The 22762-nt window shown below is 44.7% G+C and overlaps 1 protein-coding gene across 1 annotated transcript in view; it reads right to left on the bottom strand.

Moving 5' to 3' along the window:
* ARL5A (ARF like GTPase 5A) overlaps nt 1-22762 on the bottom strand; it is a 203197-nt gene that overhangs the window by 38854 nt on the left and 141581 nt on the right. Inside the window, exons 3-4 of the mRNA XM_085645541.1 lie at nt 17232-17379; nt 3560-3643 (exon numbers count right to left, since the gene is read on the bottom strand). Of these exons, the coding sequence (XP_085501667.1) occupies nt 3560-3643; nt 17232-17379 (232 nt within the window). The remainder of the gene's footprint in view (nt 1-3559; nt 3644-17231; nt 17380-22762) is intronic.

Genomic DNA, 22762 nt, shown 5'->3' with positions numbered 1-22762 from the left:
TGGTTAGTGTAAACTTGTTTCTTCACACATTACAAATATATTTCTCATATTTAGCAAACTTTAATCTAATGCAGAGGCGCTCAACGAGGGCAGCATAAAAAGAGCAAGCTCAGATATACAAGGACAGCATTGACAAAACCATAAAAAAAATACAAATTATTAGTGACTTAGGAGAACCACCACTAATGTAGCTAGAACATGATCTATTGAAAAGTCCCAACAAATACACCCCTTTTGTTTTTACTGTGGAGTAGAAGAAAAAGTTATTTACCTTCACTAATGCAGTTTGTTGTAGATACTCAAACTGCAGATTCCTCACTTTTTGAATACCGACACACACTAGACTGTATCCGGAACGTTTCTAGCCATTTCTGCAACAGGCAGATAGGTGATGCCACCTGAATCTGTGGCAGCCACACTGCCTACATAAAAGACAACTCTGAGCCCTATTTAGGCACCACCCTTGAGAGCGGTCTGTTTTTCTTAGCCACTCAACACACTGGGTCAGTCTGCTACAGTGGCCCTGTATGCAATCTAACTTGTCACCTTTCTAGAACCCTAAATGTCCAATTTACAGACCAGAGAGTACAGAGGAAATAAGCCCGTGAGGTTAGGCAAATGTTTCTTTGATGGATTCTTCTAACCGCAGATTCCTGCAGGACAGGGGGTGGGGTGGAATTGCCTCCCTGTGGACTCGACTGTCAAGACAGTACTATCTGGTGAGGGTGTGAACAGATGCCCTTGTAGGATCCTGGCAAATATCAAACAATGGAACGCCCCTAACCATCGCTATAGTGACAGTCTTTGCTCTGGGGGAATGTGCCTAAAGGCTCTCAAGACATTCCTTTTCGGGCATGTCATAGCAGGTTTTTATGCACAGGATTATCTACCCAAACAAGCTATGCTTCAGAGACCACCTTTCCCTCCAAAGCACCAGCAAAGCAGATAGCCACTCAGTGGTCACCCACTCAGTGGCCCTCAGTGCTATGACGAAGCAGCTGCATTATTTTTTAGACAGAGTGCATGGGGAGCGAGAAGCAACACAGGGGGTGCGGGTAGAAGGAATCAACACATGGCACGGGTGGCAGGAAGCAACATGGAGGACACGAGTAGCAGGGAGCAGCAACAAGCGAGAGTAACATGGAGCAGGCAAGGGACAAAGACACAAGCAAGAAAACAATGCGGGGGAGAAGTACACAAGGGTGAGAGCAACGTGGAGGGGTGGGAGAGAAGCACAAAGGTTAAAGAGCAACATGGAATGCGGCCAGGGGAGAGATTTACACAACAGAGAGCTGGACATGCACTCTCATGGAGTGCTCAACTCAAAAGAAAAAGTAGTTTTTGTAAAGCAAGCCGTGAAAGGATACAAGTAATGCATCCACACTCCAGGGGAAGGACATACACAAGTAGAAAGAAAGCCCACACCAGCTAATAAATAAAAAGCAAGTAAATCAGAATGACAATAAAGCCAATCAATAGGAAGCAATGGGCACACAATCAGGTTTTTCACCAACAGATTGGGCTGTCTGATAGGACAGACCTTAAAATTAACTCCTCTTTTTGGATTCAACTCGTGAAGCCTCTCCTCCTTATAGGGGTGTGGTTGAGCAAAAAAGTCACAGTGTGATACGCTGTCACACATGGAAGGGCAACACCGCCTTTTCCAAAAAATAAGCACAAGTTTGAAGCACCAATTTGTCAGTTGAAAGGAAGGTATATGGAAGCTGAATTGACAGCTGGTAGCTCATTGACCAGTTGCACAGAAGGAACTGCAATGAGGAATACAATTTTAATGGTTAGCAATGTCTGAGAGGAAATGTGCGTTGGCTCAAAGCGTATGCAAATGAAGGATGAGAGGAGCAACTTAAGGTCCCATTGGAGTAAAATAATGGGCATATGAGGGAACATATATGCGAGCACCTTTGGGAAACGCATGATAACCGGTGATTTGAATAACACAGGTTAGTCATGCAAAAACAGCAAGGCAAAGGGGACAATAAATAACCTTTAATGGTTCCCACAGCAAGGGATTGCCAGGGCAGTATCTAAACTATCAGAACATCAGACAGCTTGGCCTGAAGAGGGTCAACCAGACAGTGTCTACACCAGTCGACAAACTTGCACAATAACAAAAATACATGGATTTGGTAGATGTACACCAAGCTACAAGGATATGATCCACTTTTCCAGCAGATCGAATCCCACTGAAATGAGGCCACTCAATCTCCATGAATCGAGGAGTACTTTGTGGAGATTCAGAGCAGAATTTGGTCTTGTTGCCAAGACAGGAGGTCCTCCCAGAGAAGGAGCAAATGCTTAGGCTCAGCAAGTAGGAGCAGAAAACTCTCCTGGCCCAATCCGGGACTATCAGGATGAGTTGAGTTCAGTCATTCTTGACTGTCTTCAGAATTCAGGACAGACGTGGAAAGGTTTACAGAGGACCGGAGTCCCACTCCAGCGGGATGCATCGCCCATGAAATTGTGAGGCAAACACTCTAGCAGGTCGTAAATTATCACACTTCATGTTCCCGGCAGTGGTAAAAAGGTCAACCAAAGACACCTCACTGGACGAAGACACCTTGAATGACCTATGGATGCAGAGGGCACAAGATGACAGAGTTCATCCACTTTGGTATTTAACAAGCCCTGTAAATGACAGGCCTTTAGTCATATCCTTTAGAGGTTGTGTCACATACAACACTGCAGTGATTTTTGCCACAGAGTCGATGACCAAACAGCAATATTCTTGCTGCAGTACCACATGGCACAAAGGCTTCATGTGGCACCTCAATTCCACTGGGGACCACAGGCCCCCGATCAACACCTTTTCCAAGTGACTGCCCCAGGCCAGAGATAATGCATCAGTCAATGCGGTGAGTTCCGCATTGGCAGGGAGAATGGCCTGCCGCTGTGCTGAAACCACTCTAGAGCTCACATATGCCATTGGGCCCAAGGGAACATCAGGATGCATGAGATGACGAAGCCATAGAACCTTTCATACAAGATCCATTGACAGCCGGAAAGGCTCGAATCATAACCTGAATATGCCAGATTCACTTTGGAGATGGAAAAGCCTCACATGCAACCATGTCCAGGATAGCTCTTATACCGGAAATCCTGTGCATATGTTGCAGGTGGGAATTCTATGGAAAACCCAGGGGATGATAGCAGGGTGACTGTTGTTTCTAGGTGGTCTGCAACTGACTGCGGCAGGTCCGCCTTCAACAGTTAATCATCAAGGTACTGGAGTATGTGTACACCCCGACAAGCGAGGAAGGGCGGCAACCACCATCATGACCTTCGATAACACACGGGAGGGGATAGGGATGTTAAGGTAAGGCTGAAGTGCAGTCTCAATGCCATTAGAAGTAAACATCAGAACCTAAATTATGGGTACCAAAGGTTACTTGGTTGAGAATCCAATACAACAGTTAAGTGCCACCATTAATCCAATATGAACCATTATGCATAAAATTTAACAAAGCAAAAAGAATATACCCAATACGAACTCAATGAAAAAGAACATCTCATCAAGATTTAAAGAGCAAAGGTAACTCACCTCATGTGCTAACATCTTGTACAGCTCTTCTCGCGTCACAGAAATTCTCTCACGGTCGGTGCTGTCTACAACAACTATTACAAACTAGAAGAAGAAAGGTTAGTGCTTTTGGGGTCTATATAGGTAATCGCACAACCCTTACTATAAGGGCTTCAATACCTAAAGTTATAAAAGCAACAAACTGCACAAGTTCACTGTACTATACATTCTTTGAGGCATGAAATGAACATCCTATGGTAAGCTCCGATTTCTCCAAAAGGCAGGGTATAGTTATAGTGTGATCCTGTCGTCATAGTGCAAATCACAGCCATCTAAGTATCAGTAATAAACAACTGTGATGATAGAAGCCAGGTAGAAATCAGATCTCAAAGTAGTTTCTTAGATGTACCCAGGACACAGGCATCATGAAGTAATACTGGGGGAAGGAGAATGTCAGAAAAGTTGGGCTATGAGATTAATTTAAGAGCAAAGACTGTCAATTTGGCAGACCTGGATGTAAAGTTGCCAGCATACATATTTAAGCAATCTGGATCCAACAGATGGATCTTAGAGTGTGGCTGATTGATTATTTAGAGGAGAGCCTCGGAGACAAATTGATAATCCAGAAATATAGTCTCACAGGAAAGATTGGCAGTTTTCACCTATGTCCATCATGCTTTAGGATCAGAGGTGGTGTGGATAGAGTAGTGGAAGCTACTCTGAATGAGTGAAATATAACTTTTCACCAGCTTCAGTATGAAGCATAATACAGGAGTCCAAGACTGATAAAGGAACAGAAAAATAGAGCAGATCTTCAAGTCAGCAATATTTTGAATTTTTACATCATCCCACAGTAGGCATAAAGAGTAATTAAAATCTGGTATTTTAATCTAGTCTAACTAACTAGACAATGTACATGAAAAAAGTAATGTTTTCAACCTCCAGCTGCATCTTCAGCAAATTGTGACAACCACATAATATTAAACACATGTAGATTCACAGTCATTGCTGCATGCCCCATGGCTGAAATGGACCAAATGGTTGTGTTTTCCTGCAACTCCCCAAACTTCTGCAGTCCTAACCGAACTTCTAGAGCTAACTCAAGCGGCGTCCCGGCTTTATAAAGTGTTTCGAGCTTATTAAAAAAAATGGTGTTGCTAGTTTGACAAGTATGGGATAAATAACTGAAGACACAGTTAATAGATGGGGAGTGGAACCAAACTTGAGCACATGTTCAACTGATCTCTAGTAACGGTTGGTTCACAATTAACATACTTACAATTTTTAAGGCTGCACTTATTGAACCCTTTTATTTAGAATTTACTCAGAAAGATTGTAAGAGTGCCCCATATGCGAAGAGGGAAGAGCAGATTTTCTTCACACAACATGGGCCTGTGACCAATTGAAACTGTACTGTCAAACTGTGATAAGCGGTGTGATAATTTGAAATTACCCACTGAAATGTAAATTTTCTTCTTCATGTTGCGCTTAAGAAATAGAGGATCAAATATAAATTTGTATTGCTGGCAAAACGCTGTATTGCTATTCAGTGCTTTGGCCTCTTGGAAAAAGGATCTCTTGCAATGGCCAACTGCAGAGGAAACAAGGATAACAAGCATTGGCATAGCCAATAGGTCTCGCCTTTGGGACCTTATAAGTGTTTAACCATGCAACAGTTGCATAACTTAACACTTATAAGGTCCCAAAAGCGAGACATATTGGCTATGCCAATACTTGTTTTAACTGCTGAAATCTATTGAAGCCTGACGGCGAACATCAAAGCGGCCGTGAGGCCGCGAAAGTGAAAATAATCGTGGTAAAGCGCGGCGCGCACTGTAGATCTAGGCTGGCCTGGTAGCACTTTTTGGAGCCCTCACAAAATGTCTCGCCAGACCAGCGCATGCGCTGGGTCAGGCGAGACCTAAAAATGGTCTGGATGAATAACAAGCTACCAGATTGTCTGAAATCCTGGTGTACAATGCTTTATACATTGATGCTGGGGACTGACAAGGTAACCAGGGGGACAGATGTTGTAAATGAGTGATCTGAGTTATTAAAAAGACATTGAAAATTATGTACATGTGGTAATGTTTCATGCATTGGGTTGTTCCTTTCTGTCTGTCGCCATTACAACTTTAAAATAAGAAAAGGAAGCCGCGATATGGTGGATTATATATTATAGTAAACACACTAAATCCGAAAAGCATGCTCAATTATCACATTTTTGTTCCACTAAATTCTTTATTGCATACATAGTTGGATGCAATTTGGTTCACTTAAGAACAAACAGATGAACTGCAAAGGACTCAAAAGGGTAGGTTCCTTTATGGCTTTAATGAGAGTAACGACTGGTTATTTTGCCAGGCTGAAATGTCAGTTTAAAACCGCGCATCGAGGCTGCAGTGGCAGTCCTGGGGACAGATTTTTACAGTGCTACTTTAGTGGGTGGCACAGTGAGTTCTGCAGGATTGCAGTAGCATTTAATTGACCATATACTTGGGACTGATATGCACTTTAAATCTGCTAATTAGGTGTATGTGAATCTTAACATGTTTGAAAGGGAGGGCACAAGCACTTTGCCACTGGTTAACAGTTGATATGGGCAGCCCAACTGATCAGAGTCAACACAAAAATGAGTTCAGCAACTGAAGGCAAAAATATGGAGTGACCATGCACAAAGGGTACATTTCCATCACAAATGCTGTACATTATTCCACCATCTAGTGGTTAGATCCAGAATTGTCTCTTTGTAGTCTTTTTTCTGGGGCATCTTAGGGCATCTTCGACCATTAAGGACCATCTCGATCCCTATATGACTTGAAAAGTATACCACAGAAGCCCCTCTGCATGGTCACCATCTTCAGATTATTTTTTTGCCTAGGCAGTTTCAACTGTTATTTGGGCTTATTTCTTTCTACATACCAACTACACGTCTTGGTTCCAAATCTAATTTCTGGGAAGGCGGGAAGTCACATCTGAATCCAGAAAATTCTTTAAAACTAGAAGCTAATCCTACAGATACTTAGTCATCTTCATTTAGCAGCATACATCTTTTCTGATTTACATGCTTTGCATACATTCTGTAGCAATATTCTCCCTCCTTGGGTGTCTGGGTTAAAATGTGAGTACATGTGTGTACAGGCATTTAATACTTTTTGTCCCATCTGCCCTTTCTTTTTTAGCTGGAATGTCCACACAATACTGTTTTGTGAAAGTATGCACTGATGACCGTGGCTGCCATGCAGATGTCCCTTAGTGGAAGGTTGATGATTAACTCCAATGTGGCTCCCTTTTTCCTTGTGGAGAGCACTCTGTAATCTCATTACACCAGCAATTGCGCTGACTTATAACATAACATGTTTGGATTGTTTACACTATCCACCTTACAATAATCCCACTGGTGACTGGCAAGCCTTTAACTGCTGTTGTAAAGCAAATACAAAATTGGCTCCACTTCCTCACTTATTTTGTTTCTTGCATATAATAACCGCCGTCCTAACATTTAATGTCTGTAGAACCCTTCCTGCTAGAGTCTTTGGTAGCTGGAAAAAGGAAAGTAGGTGGATAGCCTGGTTGATGTGGGAGACAAAATGACTTTTGGGAGAAACTGAGGATTTGATAGCAGGTCCTGGAAGGCAAATAAGTTAATCACCCTGCCTTTACCTACCTACACTACGTTGAAAACCATGTTTGGCAACACAGTTAAAGGGCTATCAAAATTAAGAGTCATGTGTGCCGTGCCTGTATCTCTGTTTCACACTAACAGTATCAGAGGGATGTGGAAAACGCATATGGAAATTGCTCGGACCAATCTATTGATAGGAAATTTGTTCGGGATAGGTAATATAGATATCTGGAGGCGCAGTCTTACTATTTTAGCTTTTTCGTAAGTTGCAAACTCATATACTTAAACTGATCTATTTCTAGTGATCTCCATTCCTAGTAAACAGGTTATTATTTGCTTTGGTTCGCATTTGTGCAAGCTGTCTGCTTAACGCATCTATTTCTCAGTTTTGAACGTCCAGTAGCTAATTGGCTACTAAGCTTGGTCCTTCCTAGTTGTTCGGAAAGAACATTTTGGTTGTGTTGTCAATCAGGATTGTACTGTTTTTCCCCTGAAGAGTGGCTGGAAGGCCTTAGGAGCTAGAAAGACTTTTTTCCTCCAGCACATTTATGTGTTTTACTGCTTTCCCAGTGCCACATACACCTTGATGATCTGCTTTCCCATGTGACCTCCCCAACCCATGTCTGGCTGTTGGTAGGGATGATGATCGAAGAAGCGTCTGGATTGAAGGCACTGCCTATTATAACGTTTTCGGAGTTCCACCATATTATTTCTCTGAACTTTCTTTCCGACAACTACTAGATCTTACAGTTGCTTGTGACCATTGATTTTGGATTCGTTCCTGGAATCAATCACATTAGTTTCAGCACACATGACACGGTCAGAACTTCTAGAAGAAGTGGCTATGCTGTTTCAATCCAAGGACCCTCTCTTGTATGAGGAATGCCTTGGCTACTGTTGAATTTAGACTTGCTCCCAAGAATGTTTTTTCTCTCTGGGAATGGAGACAACTTTTCTTTGTTCGGGGAGAATGTCAATCTGTGAAACGTTTTCCTCACTAAATGTATTCTTCCCTGGCATTGTGTGAGCAGCCTCACCTTCATCAGCCAATCATCCAGGTAGGGGTACACATGTATACCCTGCCTCTTAACGTGTGCTGTCACCACTGCAAGTCACTTTGTGAAAACCCTTGGTGCTGATTTTACACCTAGAGGAAGAACCCTGAACTGCTAATGTACCTTGCCCACGGCAATCAGCAGTGAAGGTAAGAGTCTCGGAGATCAAGGTCACCATGTAATCACCCCTCTTCACAGGATAGGACTGATTTCTTGTATTGTAGCCATCGTGAGCCTTTTCATTTGATGACTGTTCAAGAAGGTCCAGAATGGATTGGTGTCTTGTTCGGTTTTGGCACAAGAAAGTAAAAGGAGTAGACTCCCTGGCTTATCTTCTTTTTTGGAACCACCTATTGTGTGCTTGTTTAGAAGGTCTTTGACATCTTATTAGAGGCAGACTGATTGTTCCTTGTTGGCAATCTTTGCACAGGTTCTATATAATACCCTTGTTGTATCACGTTGACTACCCATTTGCTGGAGGCATTTGCTCTCCATTCTCACTCTCAGATTCTGCCCCAAATAGTGCTGTATGTAGGTGGGCCTCCTTCGGCAAGTCACTTGTTTGCCAGTCCTGACCCACGTAGTTTATGACCGCTTCCTTCGGGCCTGTCCCAAAAGGACTGGTGCACTGTAGTGGGGGTATTGCCACTGTGGTGCAGTGCTCTATGCACTGGTCTGTGCTGTAAAGGTGGTGGTGTGTGGGATGGTGGGCTGTGTCCCTCCTCTGCTCATTGGTGGGTAATCTATTGCTGCCTTGTGGTTCCTGTCCAGGATGCCTCTCTAAACTGTAAGGGGCCCCCCCTTCCCAAAATCTCTTTACGGTATCTTTGTCCAAATTAAACTTCTGGAGTGCCTCATTCACTGCCATTCAGAGGATGTTTTCTCTAGTAAAGGGCATGTTTATTACTGTGACCTAAACCTTTTACTGAACACCCCACACCTTCAGCCAGGCAGGTCTCCATATGGTGGTGCCAGAGCATATATTTCTGCTGCTGTGTCTGTTGCATTCAGTGGTACTTCAGTCAGCTATTAAAGATGTTGTATCATCGCATTTGCTCAGGAAGGTTTTGCATTAACTACTGATCTCTTTCCACTACTGATGGCCATTATCTATTGAGCAGCATACTGGAAACGGATATGCAACATTGAGTGGTGACTGCTCACTATCTTGCATCCCATCATCTCTACCCTTTTTGTTCACTTTGTCTGGTGGAATGCCCATGGAAGTGGGCACGTTGGCTCCCTTTCTTACAGTTGTGTCGATAAGAGTCTGCCGCAGAATTGCCCTTGATGTAGATGGGGTCAGGGAAGACTGTTTGTACTTCTACAGTCTGGTCATCAATGCTTGGACGTTCCTCCCCGATGGAAGATGCTTGGTAGAATTAGTAGGGACTGGTGTTTCTACTGCAAGTGCATAGCAGGAAGCATCAGTCTGTTTATTCTTCCTTCAGGTGCACACCTGTAGGTGTCCACTGCCCTCTGAGAGGGGTGAAGACCACAATGTCATCCGCAGGCAAGGGCCTTCAGGGGTATGTGTCGACCCCCTCCTCTAGTGAATCATTGTCTAGGTCCTGGAACCCACTCCCTTTGATGTTTCTGTGTCTTAGAAGAAGCCATGCTGCAGATGACCTTCCTCTTGGATCTCCTCCTCAAAGAAGACCTTTTCCTCATATTATCGAGGCTGTAGCATTCTTGGAGGTTCCAATTCAACCAGCTCTTCCTCTTCTCAGTCCTTAAGGGGCTCCGTAATCCTTTGAGGGAGTCCTGAGACAAAATATTCCTTCTCAACAGCACTATGACTTCCAGATTGCTCTTTTTCTTGTCAACCTCAAGCACGGTCTGTTGGGTGTAACCAGTGAATTTCTTTTTGCCACTGAAGCCTCCTCTTTCTTGGCTACCTCCTCCCTTCCCTGCTCATTAACCCCTTTCAGAGTGGAGGCCTGTTCTGAGGGTTTACCGCCAATTGTGTCTTTCGACATTGTACCGTGGGGCTCCTTGTGCTTAGATTTGCCGTGGACTGTTGACTGCGCCTTTGAGGACTTAAGAGTCTTGGCTTAGTCACATAGCTTCGCCCCTCTGGTGTTACTTGGCACCTACTAAGCTGTCCATCCTCCGAGACACCTCTTCTTTTCTAGCCTCGATAATGACCTCCCTGGCTTTGGATCTTTCCTCTGTCACATCAGTTTCAATATTGTCCTCATCGCTAGCCTGACCCAGGTCCTTTAGGGAGGGCTGTTTATAATGCTACTGTGTCATGGCACAGTGTGCCCACCTTTGTTTCTCCCTGATATTCAATTTGTTGGGCAGGAACTCCACAAACGCTTCACACTACTCTGAAATGTGATACTTAGGCAGACAAAAGTTACAAACCTTGTGTCTGTTCTTCTGGACAAGCTGACCTAAAGGGGGTATGCTCCATTCTCAATGCCTCCGACTCTTCAGTTGCGCATTCTCCAACCCACCTGGTCGAGGTCCTCCCGAGGAAAAAAAAACGAAATCTGGTTTCAAGGAGAAGGGCTTTCAGGCGTATGTCTGATGTCACATGAGAATGCACATGGCACCAAATGGTAGAGGATAACCAAGAGGAGGACAAGAGAAAAAACAAACTACATATCTGGACCCAACCACTCGATGGCGGAATAATGAACAGTATGTGAATCCAAAAAAGATTTATGTAGCAAAAGCACTATTTTGTTTCAGCTGTAGTCTCAGAGGGGTCTTCACAAAGGTAAAGGATGTCCAAAAATACTCTACAAAGGATACTGCACATATCTTGCTACAATAACTGTGTTATGACATTCACAAGGATCCCATTCTCTACCAGTGGAAAGGTACACTTAACTTTCCACCATCAAGTTCCTGAAGGAAGGCTCATCACATTTTGGTCATTTGGGGTGTCATATAAACCGCTGAAAAATTGATTTAATAGAACTAGTTTCTTGCCTTCGGTAACACTTTACCTAGAATAGATTATATTTAGCTGCAGATTCTTTACCTTAGAATTTCCCCAGGTGACAGACTGGATCCGGAATATTTTTTGTGAGCAGTACCCCAAAGTGCAGGTAGGTGGTGTTGATAGACTCTGCTATGTTGTCGGAATGGTTTGCGCCAAAAAAGACATCACGCTACCTACATAGGAGCCACCTAGGGGCATTGACGACAGTTACTTTTAACAACTTTCCACACCAAAAGCGCAGAGCCATGAACAAGGACCACTGGTGTGTCAAACCTAGGGCTGTGAAACGGACCATCCCGAACCCTAGAAATCCGCTGGCAGAGCGGGGAGGATGGGTGGGTTGGTTGGTAAGGAATCTGCGGCTAGATATAGTCTCTACCAGAAAAGGTGTTACCGAAGGAAACAAGAAAGGCCTGCGGGAAGGGAAAACCCTTCCAACCTGAATGTCCAGACAGTAATGTTTGGTCAACTTGTGGAGGGAAGCCCAAATTGCTCTGTGGCAGATATCCAGGACCGGAACTCCACATGCTAACGCAGTGGTGGTCACTTTAGTTCTGGTGGTACGAGCCTGCAAACCATCAGGAGGAGGCTTCTTGGCCAGTGCGTAGCAGATTTTTTGCAGGCCACAACCCATCTGGAGATGGTCCACTTCTGCACAGCCCGATCTTTCATTGCACCAACATACCCCACAAAGACTTGATTGTCCACCCAGAACTCGTGTGTGCTGTCAAGGTAGAACAACCTCTTTTTGGGTCTAGGCAGTTGAGTAGCTCCTCTTCTTTGGCGGGATATTGAGGAGCATTAAAGGTAGGCAAGGTGAGAACACTGGCCTACTTGAAATGGGTGACCACTTTTGGCAGAAAGGAGGCCCTTGTGCGAAGCACCACTTTGTCAGGATAGACAGAGATAAAGCAGCTTAGATGATAAGACCTGCAGTTCACTTATTCTGCAGGCAGATGCAATTGCCACAAGGAAGGCTGTTTTTAAGGTGAGAAGCCTGAGGGGACAATTGTGCAGAGGCTCAAAAGGAGCGGTCATCGAAAAAGTTAAAACCAAGTTAAGGTCCCACTGAAGCATAATGAATGCTGATGGAGGGAAGAGATGAGTAAGACCCTTGAGGAACCCATGTACAATAGGGGACTTGAACAAAGAGGGTTGATCAGGCAACCAGATGAGAACAGAAATGGAAGAGAGATAGCCCTTAAGAGTGCCCAGAGCAGAGCCCAGCTGGACAAGAAAAATAATGAAAACCAGAACCTCAGAAAGAGGGGCAGAAAGGGATCAACATAATTTTCTACACACCATGCCACAAACGTTTCCAACGGCAGATGTACACCATCTTAGTGGAGAGATGCCTGCCAAGATGACATAACAGAATTTGGGAGTCAGGTTGAAAGCTATCAAATGTAGTCGCTCCATCTCCACACAAAAAGGTGGAGAGTGGACAGATTTGGGTGGAGAACCGTCCCATCTACTGTGACAGAAGATCCTCCCAAAGGGATAGCCTGATCGGAGGATCGATGGCCATGCTCAGAAGCTTGGGATACCAGGCTCTCCGAGCCCAATCCGGAGCCACAGGGATGACTTGGGCTTGATCCGATCTTCTTTTGAACTTTGGGAAGGAGTGGTATGGGCAAAAAGGCATTCAGGAGGCCTGAGCTCCACTCAAGACGAGTTGCGCGTTCTTGGCAGTGGCAAACAGATCTAATCCAGGTTCTCCCCACTGCTGACAGAGACCTTGCACCACCTCCGGATAGAGACGCCGTACGTGATCTGCTACGCATCTTAGTCTGAGTTTGTCTGCTCTTGCGTTCAGAGAACCTGACAAATGTTGAACCACCAGAGAGATGTCCTGGCACTTCAGCCATGTCCAGAGAAAGGGTCCACAACCACACCCCTTCTTGTTTGTTGCAGTAGGTCATGGCGGTGGTGCTGTCCATTAACACTTCTACCAGCCTCCCCTTGATAGAGGGTAGAAAGGCTTTTAATGCCGTCGGATCGCAGAGAGATCCAGCATGTTTAGGTTGTCTCCGGATTTCGCTGGAGATCAGATTCCTCTGATCCCCATCTCTCCCAGATTCCCTTCCCATCCCAGGAGTGGCGCATCTGTCACAACTGTGAGATTCTGTTGGGGAATGGAGAGGGTTCTGCCTCTGACCCAATTTGTGAGCTACCTCTGCAGGTTGTTAGCAGTTGTCTCGGAGATATAGGCCAGGTCGGAGAGATTCCCCTGATGCTGCGCCCACTGGAACTTGAAATCACACAGCAGTGCCCACATATGCCATCTGTCACTTGCAGGATGTAGGAGGCCAGGAGACCCCCAGCAGCCCCAGAGTCAGTCTGACCGAAACCCAGGATAGATGCTAAAATATCAGTATCACAGACAGAATATACTGAACTTGCAGTTAGGGAGGATAAGCCTGAAACTGCACTGTGTTCAGAACAGCTCTGATGAAAGTGAGCATCTGAGATGGAGTCAGGTGTGACTTCGGCTTGTTGATAGTGAACCCCAGCGAGTGCAGGAGGTTCACCATAGTTCTGAGGTGGGAAACGACAGCATGGAGCAAGCCCGCCTTCAGCAGCCAATCGTCGAGGTTAGGGAAGACTGGCACCTCTGACCTCCACAGATGAGCCGCAACCACCGCCCTCACCTTGGTGAACAAGGGGTGCTGGTAAGGCGAAAAGGAAGCACGGTGAACTGAAAGTGCTCGTCCAAAGCAGACAAGACCTAAGCTAACGTTAGCATTTTGTAGTTTTCCTTTGGAGGAAGAGTTGCAAGGTCTGAGGTAGAGGACAGGGCGAAGACCTTGGGATTCAAAAAGTAACAAGAATAACAACCACAGACTTCTTCTAGCACCAGAACCCTCTCTATGGCTCCCTTGGCCAAGAGATCAGAGACTTCTTTGCGGAGAAGGAACAGTTGATCCTCCGTCAGCTGGTCGTGAGATGATGGCATGGGTGGCAGACGGATAGCCTCAGAGGGGAGGGGGTAGCCCCTGTGGACAATCTGCAAAACCCACTTTTCGGATGTTATGGGGCAGGTGATGGCAAATCTTGCTTCCAACTGGGTGCCCATGGTGATAAAGGGGCAGACTAGGAGGGTTTGGAAGCTGATGCAGCAGGAGGTGTGGGTGGGTTGGCAGATAGACCAGATCGCTGGCCACTGGAACCACAAGATCTGTGGGTACTGCGCCCTCAGCCACACAGAGGATGGGGAGAATTCACGGTAAGGTGGCTGGACGAGAACTGGCATGGCTGGAAGCCTCATCTGTAGCCACAAATGGAGTGAAAGGTAGATTAAGGTGGGCGTGCCATAGGAGAGATGCCTAAGGACCTGGCCGCAGCACAAGAATCCTTAAAGCACTTGAGCACCGAATCTGCCTTTTTTCCGAAGAGATAGTTGCCATCAAAGGGCATGTCCATAAGGAAAGCTTGGACATCCCTCAAAAAGCCAGTCGTCCTCAGCCGGGCATGGCGTCTAAGGTCCACTGTAGTGGAAACCGCTCTACACAGCCAGTCAAGTCTGCATTGAAAAGTGAACTTTGCCACATCTCTCGCGTCAGTGACAGCTTGCGAGAGTACAGCTTGGGCCTCCTGTGGAACCTGTGGCAGTACTTGCAGAGGCATACAGTGTTCATGGACTGCAATGCCAGGCTGCCGGAAGAAAAAAATCTTCCACCCTCTTGGATTCCCTAACCAGGAGAGCGGTAGGGAAAGCACCTTGGGAGGTGGAGGCTTGGGCCATCAAGCTCTCAGGAGTAGGGTGTTGCGTGAGGAAGTTTGGGCCCCCAGGAGTGGAGTGATGACGGTGGGCAATCATCCTATTCACCGGAGCGTCTGTGCTGGGTGTGGACCAACAGGACATCATTGAGGGCGTCAATGTATGGGAGTAAGGGTTTGAGCCTGGAGACTCCAGGTTGCAGCACCTCGACTGCCACAGTGGGTAGCTGAAGGTCAAGGACCTCAGTCACCCTCCGCACCACAACTGCATAAGAAGCTCCCTTCCTGGTAGCCGTGATAGGGGGAAAAAGCAGACCAGCATCTAGAGACTTATCCAGGATCCTGGCATCAACCAGATCCTCACACCAGTCCACTCTGTTCTTCCTCATAGGGCTGGTATTCTAAAGGGTCCAGTGACCCCTTCCAGTCTTCCCCAAGGCCTCTCTGCTAAAAATAAGGCTCATGGTCCGATCCAGGAGGCAAGCCTTCTGCCACCGTCTGAGTCAGGCAATGCCCTTCCGACTCAGTGTCGATGTCTGGGATGACAATGGGGATGGCGCGGGCCACGCCAGGAGCATCGAACCGGCACCAGGGAAGTACGAGAAGGTACGACCAGCAGACCGGGTCCAGGAATAGATCCATGGGGCTCCGGAACCAGATAGGGTCCCTTCTGACCCCACAGGATCGAATGTGCGTCAATTGGGTCGGGCCACCCTAATATGAGGCGCATGGCTTCATAGAACTCTTTCAATTTGGCTGGGATTGCTCCGCCTTCAGAAATTCAGGGAGGCATGGAGTTGGCGCAGGTTCTGGGGAAAGAGATCTAGAATGCTAAGCCTCCCTCCCCTCGTAAGCTGACAGATGAGAAGTCGAAGCGAGCTTTTTGATCTTTTTGTGCCTGTTACCCGAGTGTCCCGAAGACTTTGAATGGAACAAGGAGAACTTTGTGCAGCGTAAACGATCCCAGGACCTTCCCCTCGACCGGAATCTCCACTTCCGTGGAGTTGCATGCCAGGCCACTAGCAGCTTCAAGGGTCACTCCCTCAAAGCCTTCGGATCCATGGCCAAGCAATCGGAACACGCCTTGGTGTTGTGGTCGCTCACCAGACACCACAGACAAATGTTGTGTGGGTCAGTCACAGACATAGGTATGTGACAGGCGTCACAGGGCTTAAAAGCCAACTTGCAAAATTCCTCAACACATCAGGAGGTAAATCTCAAAAACAGCCGACAAAAACGTTGGAAAAAGCCTGTCAAAAAATGACAGGGGCAGCTTTTCTCCGGATCAGCGCTGACTGGCGTGGAAAGAAAAGAACGGATGTCAGTGTGCCTGAATGGTGCCTATATAGGTACAATGGTGTCATTTCCGAAATGGACGACAGACGCAAAGCTGATTGGCGCAACCTACCGCAGGGGTGCTGCTCACAAAAAATCTTCCGGATCCAGTCTGACATCTAGAGAATTCTACAGTAAAGAATCTGCTGCTATAAATCTCTATCAAATATAGGTTCTTTTAACATTTCTGAGTGTAGTGGCATTTATAAATGTGTCACGCTGAGGTACATACATCTTGCATGACAATGAAATTATATATTTTGATTCTTACCAACTTTGGTTTTCAAGGATTAGGATCCGAACTAAACACGGTCTGAAATCTGAAAGTGCTCAATTGTCATAACTCTAAAACACACCATATGGCCATGAAAGCTCCATTATTATCCTTTCAAATAACGAATGTGCACTTTTATTTCATTTGTGCATGAAATTCTCAAATGAACATTCCTTTCTACAACTGGTTACCTGGCATATAGACATGAAAAAGAATGAGTGGTTACTGCTAGTTCCAAATCTGAGATGTCTGAAGGTGTAAATATTATACATATGGTGCCAAGACTAACCTACTTCCACAGAAATTAAATTGCTATTCAAAAAACCACCCCAAAATAAGGATTTAAAAAAACAGTGATCACATAAATAAATAAGAGACACTGAAGGAGTTTGCCAGCACACAGGGAGTACAGAAGTTACCAGACAGTGAAATAATGGAAGGAAAGGATGATGCACATTCAATGGAGGAAGGAAAACACTGGTGGTTGCTATTTTACAAGACAGCTGAGGAAGCGAGTGATGGCCGGGTGTGAGAATAACAATCCACATTACAACAATTCTGTTGGTCATGAAACCTACTTGATTCTCACCTGAGCCACTTGTATTTTAGACTGTTTACATGCCAACAGTCGGGAGTCTTTAAATTGTAGCTAAAAAGATATTACTTATGAAATGTTATTATTCCAGGTTGAATAAGCGCAGTGCAAAAGATTAAAAAGGAAACAGTACCTCAGTATTTGTATAATACGTATTCCAAGAAGACCGCAGAGATTCTTGTCCTCCAATGTCCCACATTAGAAATCGAGTATTATTCACCACTATTTCTTCCACATTACTTCCTATCGTAGGAGATGTGTGCACAACTTCATTCATTGAGCTGCGAAAGAAGCATATCACCGTAAGAGATACTGTCATAGAGAAGGTTCAGAGAAACTTACATGATTCAGAAACACTGAAAAAAATGAGCTATGTGCATCATTCCCTCTGCAAACTCTAAGCAGTAGCCCATGATTTACAATAGCATTCATAACTGCAGTATAAAGATTAACTTTAGAAGGCTCGTAAAAATTAGCTTTACAGTGATACTACAAGCAATCTCCTCTGCACCTTGAAGAAAATGCCATGGATCCTTAGCGGCAACCTCATTATTCCGAGCCAGTGTTTTATACCAGACCTTACATACAGATTGAAGAGTCACCTCGAGTCATGCAACATGCGGTCTAGAAAACAAAATTAAAAAAACTCTGGTCTATACAATTCTGGCCTCTTGCAAGCTTTTCCCCCCTACCAACTTCACTCTAAAGGATGACCTCCTCTATGATCATCCTCTGTTGACCAATATCTCTGACATCCCAAGCCTAAAACCTGCAGAAGGTGTGAGAGCAGATCAGAAGAAATACAATAATGACTGAATCTGTACTATAGTAATAAAATTACCAGTATGTTATGGAGGCATTTTTTTCTCCACATCCGACTCCTTTATTATTATGAAGCTATACTCAAAGAAGTGTGCTTATGTCTTGTAGTAAGTACAATACTAGAGACATCAAATAGCATGCACAGACAAGCATTTGCATGCACACACAAGTGCACTTATGCACAATGACTCAAGAACCATCCTTACCATGCTTTCCCCCACCGCAAGGGCAGAGGTGTTGAAATTATGAGCTACAGAAAAAAATGGCCTTAATTCATGGGCTAAAGAAAGTTACGTACAGTTTAATACCTCGGCTAGCCAAGCCCAAATTTACATGAAGCACTAGATAAACCAATAAGTTTCAATTTTTTGACCTTTTGGATATACCAATGCTTTTGAGCAAAGTTGGCAAGCATCAAGGAAAGAAAAAAAAGAAAAAAGCGATAACGCAAACAAGTCATGAACCTTGTGCAGGGTGCACGTTTCCAGAATATCATAGGTTACATTTTGGTATCTTTCTTTACCATTCCTAGCTGGCGGGTGCTACCTGGAGAAAGGAACAAACGTGATTTTTACATGTGCTAAAGTGGTTGTTTTATTTATTTATTTTAAAGCAGAGCAGCCTGGCAGCTACTGCTCCCTTAAGTTATTGAAAAAAATATTTTATTTCAAGAACTGCAAGGGGTGGGGAAGCATCGGAGAAGAGGGTGGGGAGATCTGGAATGGAGGACACAAAGGGGAGTGGGCGATGGAAGCAAAGAACGTGTTTGAGGCTGTGGGAGAGACTAAATTTTTTTTTTTTTTTTTTTTAAAGAGAAGGTGAGGAAAGCAACGTCCAGGTATGAGGAGAAGTGGGTGATGGGCAGATATCTGAGGGAGCCTATACAATGCAGAATAATAACACAAAGTGCAGATAATCACAAAACACATGCACTCACATTGGAAGAAGACAGTAAAAGAAAAACATAGTTCTCTGAATGTGAGCAGTGAAAGAAAACAAGCCAGCACATCAAAAGTATCTTAAAGAAACTATGCTCCAGGGGAGGAACAAACAGAAACAGGGCGGAAAGCCACTGAATAAGAAGCAAGAAAATGAAACGGACAAAAAAGCCAAACAAAGGAAAGCAAATCGGCTTGAGCAAATGCCACTAAGCTTTTGGTATGGTTCACAGAAGGTCAAATCCCATCTGTAGGTGAGCCCTAAAAAGTGTTACAGTGACGAATACCAGCTGTTGTATTCACAGGTCTGTGTACATCAAATTAATGTACAGCAGATCATTTTGAAAGTGGATTGGAAGAAAAAGGAGGCTGCTAAATTTCCTGGTTACTGTAATAAGGTGAAATTGCCCGGGCTATGTTTAAGAAACAGCCAGTCCGGAAACATAATGGCTTTTGATTTCAAGGACTAAAATTCCTAGGAGGTGCTGTGTCCAATTAATAATCAAAAAATGTGTCTTAACAATGGCTTCATTGGAACTTAATCACTTATAAGTCACTAAAACCATATAGAGACTGCATGGCAGTGCCAATGCCTTATCCACTGGATCTGGCAAAGAAAAACTCTGAAGTGGGAAGCGAAACATTGTGTTCCCTACTCCTTGGTAATTCAATTCCTTGAAAGCTGTCCACTGCATTCTGTGGGTGCAGAAAGTCAAGCCACACCCAAGGTTTTCATGAAAGAAGGAAGAACATGCTTTGAGCCAAAGTCTTATTGGGAAAGGATCTCTAGTACTTTAGCAGGTATGAACGAGTACCGGTCACACACTTAGCATAGATAAACATGTGAAAGTCTTAACTACAAAAGATAGACCCCTGCAGAGTCCCTGTTCCTGAAGTACTAGACCTCAAGACCAACAACTGCAAAGGGAACTTGAGGGACAGTAAGTCCACAGAAGCACCCTTCCTGAATTACGGGCTTGTGGTCTTAGGAGGACATCAACCTATTCATTTACAACAGGGAAACATTCAAATAATTTGACAGAGGATGCAGGTTCTACTCTGCACAGCCATGAAAGTACACAGGACTTCATATTTATGTATTTCGAATGGACTAGCATTCATAATTGTGGACTGATGAACCAATGTTTGTGAAGAACCACTGATCCTCGAAGGAGGGGAAAGAATGGGTGGGAGGACAGACCCCCCCCCCCCCCCTACATGCCCCACCTACCAGCCCACATCTGTCGTAAGGGCACTGAAATCAGTAGCAACAGACTAAGTCAGACTTTATGTCAGGTATTCCTACATGGAGTAACGCAGAAAACAACAAGATTCAAAAGAGAATCCAGACACATGAAAGTCTAAGATCCACTCCACACGACCTAGCAGAATGATTTACAAGAGAATGCTACTTTCAAGGTGCTTGGTACTCAAAAAACAATCGACTGTTAAGGTTCATAATTTGCTGTATCAATAATCCATTTGCAGGGATCTCCTTAATAGGAGTACATTAACTTCTTTCATACATGCATTGTATAATTATTGTTAGGTCCTTCCAATTTATTATCCTTGAGGCAGAGAATACCTTAATATTCAAATGAGACTGCCATCTAACCTCTCCCCTTACTCCATTTTCTCATGTAGGTTTCTCCTGTTGAATGTGAAGCACAATACTGCTAATGTGACCATGACTGTTCTGTATGTTTATAAAGTCAAAGATTCTTCACTAGCATTTAGTATAGTCCATAACAGTGCCAAAAAGTAGAAATATTTTTTTTAATTGAGGTAATTGCTTTGGGGGAAAAGTTAGTCTACCTCAGCTCTCTCCTTGAAAGTTTAAGAATAATCCATCAATGTGGTGCTGAGTGAAAGGGGGATCCCAACCCACTTTTCCCCAAGCAGTTTACATAGGGAAGTTTAGACAAAGACACAGAAATAATGGCTGAACAGAATTATACCAACATTCTCAGAAAGCTGCTAATTCTTTAGTCAGAATGAATGCATGTTGTAATTCGGATTAAATCTGTGCAGCCGCTTTTGAGAAGTTACGGTTAAATAATAGCATTATCTAGTGCAGCAAGAGTTCAGCAGTACCAAATTCAGAATAAATAATTCTGATTGGCTGTTCCCGCCAGACTGAGATGGGCATGTGGGACCGGGAGCACGGACTGGCTGGCCGCAACATGAAGTCAAATGTTGCGGCCACCATTACGCAACTCGGAAACTCGGTCCCAAAGCCCCCAAAAATAATTTGAAAGAATATAAGGGGCAGGGATCGACATAACCTAACCCACTGGGGCCAGGGCTGGTCGCAGCAGTTCCGAGGGGGGCAGCCAAGTCCTCTTTGGTTTAGTGGAAGTGGCAAAAAACGATTTTTAAAAAAAAAAAAAAAGCAAAAAAGCTAATGTGGATCAGGGGTATGTAGGGTGGTGTTCGCACGCAGGAGGTTGGCCACCTGTGGGGATGGGGTGCAGGGACTGGCCAAAGAGCAGGCGCTTCAGCCAAACCTCTGCTGCGCACAGTGGAAGGCTGTGCGTGGCAGGGGTTGGCAGCAGATGTACTGCAATAAGATACTACTTTAAAACAAGCATTGGCATAGCCAATAGGTCTCGCCTTTGGAGCCTTGTAAGTATTTAGTTATGCAGTACAATATCCTTGGTGCAAAAACATCAACTGTTGCATGAATAAACACTTATAATGTCCCAAATGCGAGACCCATTGGCTATGCCAATGCTTGTTCCTCCTTCTGACGGGTGGAGAAGGGAGGCGGGTGTGTCCCGTGAAGGGGTAACTGACAGGCTCTGCTGGCCTGCTTGGGTGGAGCTCAGTGTCTAGTTATGGTTTATTGAAGCCACTGTTTGTATGCATGAATGTTCCAAGACACTTTTATGCACAGTAGCATCCTCTCAGCAGTACATTATAATCTCCAGGGCAAACTCTTTCTTTCATGCAGAAGTCTGTCTGCTCAGATGTCATGTTGTCGCTTCTGTGTGCCCCGATATCTGTTGGTGTACAGGGGGCAGCTGTGCTGATGGCTGGGAAAGTGAGAGAGAAGATGTATGAACGAGAGAGGGAGACGAAGAGGGGGGGGGAGAAGGGGTCAAAGCGAGAGGGAGACGAAGGTGGAGGGAGAAAGAGGAGGAATTAAAGAGAGGGTATGAGCGAGACCAGAGAAAGAAAGGGGGAGGCTGATGGAGAAAAGGGTGAGAGACGAAGAGAGAGAGAGAGGGGGTTAAGGGAGGTGAGAGAATGAGGGAAAGTAAAAAACCCCAAATAAAAGACAAAGAGAGAACGCGAGAGGAGTGAGAGAAAGAAGAGAGAAGAACGCACAGCAGCCACTAACTAGATTAGGACATTTGTTCAGCTACTAAGAAATATCTCAAATGTCTTATTTAACCGGAAAGTAAACCAACTGAACTCTTCCTTTACACGTACTGTCTGAACAAAGCAAAAATAGCTTTAACAATATCCCAGGTTTATGCTAAATGGTATTATGATCACATACACCAGGGACCTGACCGCGGGAGAGTTTATCCGTAAACATATATTTTAACATCAGCCTGATAGCTGTCCTTGTATCGTTATTTTCTTAATTGTATGCCAGGTGATGCAAAAAGCAACTCGCAATCCACTGTTATGCAGTCTTTGCTCCACTCACAAAGGAGTTTGGCACAGAACGCCAGCTGTAGATTACTTCCTGAGGTTGTTTTCATTCGATGTATAGGGAGATACAATCACTTAACCAGAATCACACATGGCTGTGGTTCAAGTAGAGGCCCCAAAATTGCAGCTTGGTCGCCGAGTTCCAAAGACAGTTATTCAGCCACAAAACCACACCTCCCCTGCACTCCTTTTTCTAGAGTGTTAATTCAGTGGACAAAAAAAACCAAAAAAACTTAGATTG

Source organism: Triturus cristatus, chromosome 3_1 (assembly GCF_964204655.1).
Source record: "Triturus cristatus chromosome 3_1, aTriCri1.1, whole genome shotgun sequence".
NCBI classification, from domain to species: domain Eukaryota; kingdom Metazoa; phylum Chordata; class Amphibia; order Caudata; family Salamandridae; genus Triturus; species Triturus cristatus.
The sequence above is the reverse complement of the archived record's forward strand: the minus strand, read 5'-3'. Positions and strand labels throughout refer to the sequence as shown.